This window comes from Coffea eugenioides, chromosome 10, assembly GCF_003713205.1.
Source record: "Coffea eugenioides isolate CCC68of chromosome 10, Ceug_1.0, whole genome shotgun sequence".
Taxonomy (NCBI): Eukaryota; Viridiplantae; Streptophyta; class Magnoliopsida; order Gentianales; family Rubiaceae; genus Coffea; species Coffea eugenioides.
In genome coordinates, this window is record NC_040044.1 from 10,217,488 (window position 1) to 10,222,570 (window position 5,083).

At 36.5% G+C, this 5,083-nt stretch overlaps 1 protein-coding gene across 1 annotated transcript; it reads left to right on the forward strand.

Moving 5' to 3' along the window:
- Positions 1 to 2,297: 2,297 nt before the first annotated feature.
- Positions 2,298 to 4,434, forward strand: LOC113749971 (beta-amyrin 28-monooxygenase-like). The gene is made up of 3 exons (XM_027293866.1): positions 2,298 to 3,243; positions 3,695 to 3,882; positions 4,112 to 4,434. The coding sequence occupies exons 1-3, from the start codon at positions 2,298 to 2,300 to the stop codon at positions 4,409 to 4,411; spliced, it is 1,434 nt and encodes a 477-aa protein (XP_027149667.1). The 3' UTR covers positions 4,412 to 4,434.
- Positions 4,435 to 5,083: the final 649 nt, after the last annotated feature.

The following is a 5,083-nucleotide window of genomic DNA, read 5'->3' on the forward strand; positions in this document are numbered from 1 at the left end:
TCTGTCTAACAAGTGACAATGGACACTTGTTAATACGTACTTCGAGCGTTAGATTTTTAGAAATAGACTATTAATTAAGAAAAGTATATAAACACAAAGGAGATTAGTAATTTTTAGCATATGTGTATATAGACATGCATGATGTGTTGAATGGAATTTAGGCGTATTAACAAGTGCCCAACAGGCAACTATGAGAACAACCCTTATTATTATTATTATTATTATTATTATTAGCAGCTAAAGTTACCTATCATGGTGGGGAATTTGGCAGATCCCTACCAGTTTAGTGGTAATTTTGAATGAAAAAACAAGAGAGGGATTTTTGGCATTCTCTCAAGCCTAACTAGCCTTCTAAGTCTGTATATGGTTTCTTACCTACTAATCTTTTGCTTTGTTCGATCACTCTAAACTCCTTTAAAAGATAACATACCTTCTATGAAATTAAGCTGTAGTTAAAGTAAAAGTTTACACCACTTTTGACCCTTAAAATATCACCTATGAGACTCTGTATATATGCACCTAATCATGGGTACGTTGCACCTTAATTAACGTTATTTAAGGATTAAGCTGCCCGCCATATTTGGAACTTTGACTTCCTCGTAGCTTTCTCTCCAGTTTCGAGCTTGACTTCCCCGAAGAAGTGCATGCACAACGTATATAGTTAAACTAAGGCCGACAGCATAACTGTAATGTTACAATCACAAAAATAATCAATCAGTAATGCGGCTACTTGGTCCATTCTCCCTCACCATCGAACCTACCCAAGAATGAAGGTTTTCATTAGGGAAAAAAATGCAGTTTCTTTCCAAATACCTTTCGGTTGTTAATCGGAATATTTGACTTAGTGTTTGGAAGACGTTAATAGTCCCTTTTAAAATCGAAAGAAGAGCTAGAAATCTTGAAATCTCAATCCTAATTAAGCAGCTAAATATTTATGAATCAATGACTATTTTCAGTTCACAACATTGCCAATCCAAATTAGTTTCAATCAATCGACAGGAGTAACTGATCTTTTCATCCATATTCAGAAAAGATAAAGAACCTTATTTAATAAAGCTGCATTATATAGGACCAGGCATTTTGTCGAAGTAAAACTATAATTCGAAAATTTAGAAGTTTACTTACATGTATGCATGCAGGTTAAGAAAATTGATGTTTTAGGTATCCAAACAAATAAATTAAGCTGTGATGTATTGCGTCATTTGAGTTGCAATTGAATTGATCAAAGAAATTTGGTGGTATTGAAGTTGTTTTCAACGGTCTTGCATGACTTGTAGTCTCCAGTCCTCAAAGCCATCATTCCTCAACGAAACAAATTTTTTTATCGGGTTTTTTTGGGAGGGGGGGGGGGGGGTTTGGAATTCAAGCACAACAATTCCATTCTGGTCCCCCAGGAATCTGAGAAGACTTGTTCTCCGGATCAGAGTTTTTTTGGTGACGTTAATTTGCAGGCCAACAATATGTTAATCATTCGTTTAGTACATATTATTTTGGTTTAATGGGATAATACAAGATTGGATTACTAATTCATGGGATTTCCTATTACTAATCCTTGTCATCCTTTGTTTGATTGGTTTCCATACCTCGAAATAGTTTCCTGATTAACCTAAATAACCCCATCTTCATAGGATGAAATAATCTCATGATCCATAAGGATGAGACAAGATATATTTGTGATTTTTTGAGCTAAGCTTATTAAGTATATAATTAGACATTTTATAAGATATCTCATCAACAGTCCAACACTATACCAAACTAAAAACAATCCTAGTATTACTTGAGTATCTATTAGTACACTATACTCTAATTGCTACACAAATTTTATCTCCTTTTCCAAAGTACACGCAATGCAAGAACTAGCATTCACAGGATATTAAAATTGATCGGATAATCTTAATTAGTATGAAACTAGCATTTACTTCCATGTTGGTCTAGTTAATTATTATATAAACCTTGAAAGCCTGCAATCAAATGACCCCAACATTTTTTCCCTCTAGGAAAGCATCAAAATATTTAATTATGTCCGACTCCTCGATTATTAAATGCTCCATTCCTCAATGATTTATTGAAATGTGCGTCGTTAAAGATTGACTTCTTCTTTTCATTTTCCCTCTTTTGACTTCTTCATTATTTGAAATTCTTGCCAAAGAAATTTTAGAATGTCATACAAGCAACAAACAAATCTCTATATAAACCCCTGACCAGTGGTTTAACTCCAAATCACCCAACTTCACCGTAGAAGCGGTCTACTTACTCGAATGGTAAACTCCATCTTTCTTAGCGTCTTGAGAACAAAAATGGAGGATTTTTTGCTCTATTCCCTTTACACCATTTTAGCCCTGTTGGTTCCTCTTTATCTTTACTTGTTGACAAGAAAACCAAAGTTCAACAAAATCAAACTGCCTCCAGGGAATCTAGGATGGCCAGTTCTTGGGGAAAATGTAGACTTTGCCAGCGGAGGCCCTCGGAAATTTATCGAGGAGAGAATGAGCAAATACTCGTCCCAAGTTTTCAAAACCTCCTTCATGGGGGAGAAAGTTGCCGTATTCTGCGGCCCTGCTGGGAACAAATTCTTGTTCTCCAACGAAGACAAGGCTGTTACTTCATGGTTGCCGCGATCAATGAGGAAAGCTTTGCTCTTCCCCTCTTATGTGGACGCACCATTGAAAGAAGTAGGCGCCCTTCAGCACAGCTTTTTGCATGAAATCCTCAAACCTGAAGCTCTAAAGAAGTACATCCCGGTCATGGACGCCATGGCCCGTAAACATCTGGATGCCGAATGGTCTCGTTTCCAAGAAGTCAAGGTTTACCATCTAGCCAAGAATTACACTTTTGCACTGGCATGCAGATTGTTCTTGAACATTGAAGATCCTGAGCACGTTAAGAGATTGTCTGATCCATTTGCCCGCGTGATGAACGGGTTATTCTCCATCCCACTTGACTTTCCCGGAACAGCTTACAACGGTGCTATTAAAGGAGGGAACAAAGTACGTGAAGAGCTGCTGAAGATCGTTACAAATAGGAAGAAAGAGCTACTGGAAGACGAGTCCTCTGCAGGAAGAGACCTGTTATCTCGCATGATTCTTGTCAAGGATGAAGATGGCAAGTTAATGAACGAAATGGAGATCTGCAATAACATCGTTGGTCTTTTGGTTGCCAGCTTTGACACAACAAGTTGCGCCGTCACCTTTGTGCTGAAAAATCTCTTGGAGCTTCCACACATCTATGAGAAGGTTTACCAAGGTAAATTAATCGTGTAGTACCGAGGTTTTTCCATCTTCGGCTCTCAACTCAATTGCATTTTCTTATTCATTATACTCATCAACTTGACATTTTTGCAAGTCATAAAATGCATGTCAATTTTGAAACGTCAAGGCAGAATTTTTACTTTTCTATTTCTTTCTAATCAATCAGCCCTTGTTTAAAGTTTTTCGTTTGACTGTGGTAGTTCGTGACTAATATTCTCTGTTAAGTGATGACTAACATTTTTTGATAGTGACTTCCTCACGAAAGTTTTCCTTTAAAAAGAAGAAAACAAAGTGAAGTGGAATGATTTCTTCACTCTTGGCCGACAGTATAGACTGAAAAATAAATAGATAACTAATAGTTCATTGAACCTGTGGTCGGTAATATATATATATATATATATGGGTCGACAGCTAACTCAAACAAAGTGAATTTGTGCTTGTTACAGAAATCATGGAGATTGCAAAATCCAAAGGTCCAGACGACATCTTGAGTTGGGAGGATATCCAGAAGATGACCTACTCTTGGAATGTAGGACGTGAATCATTAAGGCTAACTCCGCCAGCACAAGGATCCTTTAGAGAGGCAAAAACGGATTTTGACTATGCTGGTTTCACCATTCCAAAAGGATGGAAGGTACGATATTTATGATTACATTGATTGAACCAAAAAAAAAAAAAAAGATTGTTATTTTGGTGTGAAAGAGATTGTGAAACTTAAAACAGAAAGGAAGGAGGAGAAGGGAGGACTCGAAAATCAAATCATAGATTTCATTGTAATCTTTGAGAGAATTTTGATACACATTTATTTACTTATTAATACTAACTTTACTAATCAATTTTCTTCTCCTGAAAATCTTTTTCAGACATTTTGGAGTGTGTATTCGACACATCGAAATCCCAAACACTTTGCAAATCCAGACGTATTTGATCCTTCAAGATTTGAAGGAAGTGGACCAGCACCATTCACTTTCATTCCCTTTGGAGGAGGACCTAAGATGTGTCCTGGAAAAGAATATGCACGGCTGGAGATCCTAGTGTTCATGTATAATGTGGTGACAAGATTCAAGATGCACAAGTTAATTCCTGATGAGAAGATCGTAAACCTTGCATCTCCTACTCCTGTCAATGGTCTCCCTGTTCTACTCCAACGCCGCAATGCTTGAATTTTTTAATTTCCTTAACCAGAATTTCATGCATTTGAATTTTGATAGCGTGAAATTGTACTACTATTGGGGATTTTTCTTACTTTTTAGTTTTTACTCAGTTGACAGACACTATAGGGGAAAGGCTTTTGAACAATTGCCATTTTGGACTGCACGAAATAATGTCCAAGCCATGTACAAGTGTACACCCGAAAACACGAATTCTATATCCCTTGTCAAGAATGTGTAAAAGATGGCTTTGTTCCTCCAGATGCTTTAGAGCTTTATACAAATTTAATCTGGGTTGTTGATTATTAAACTTTTTCCCTAAACTATCAATTGCTATATATACCATAGTATCTCAAACTTTTCACAAACTGAAACCAATTGGATGTAGGGGTGCAGAGGAATCGAGTAGCTTGAATCGAGCTCGCGGGTAGCTTGGTTAACTACTCGACTCGAGCTCAGTCGAGTCCGAGCTACTCGCTAGAGCAAATGAGTCTATCTCAAGTAGTTAGTAGGAGGAATTGTGAGTTTGACGAGTAGCTAGCTCGAGCTCAGTAGCGTTTATGTTATATATATATATATATATATATATATATATATATATATATATATATTAGTTATTAATTTACTCTTTTAGGATTGTTAGCTACAATATTTACAAGTTTAACCAGTTATGTTGTAATAATA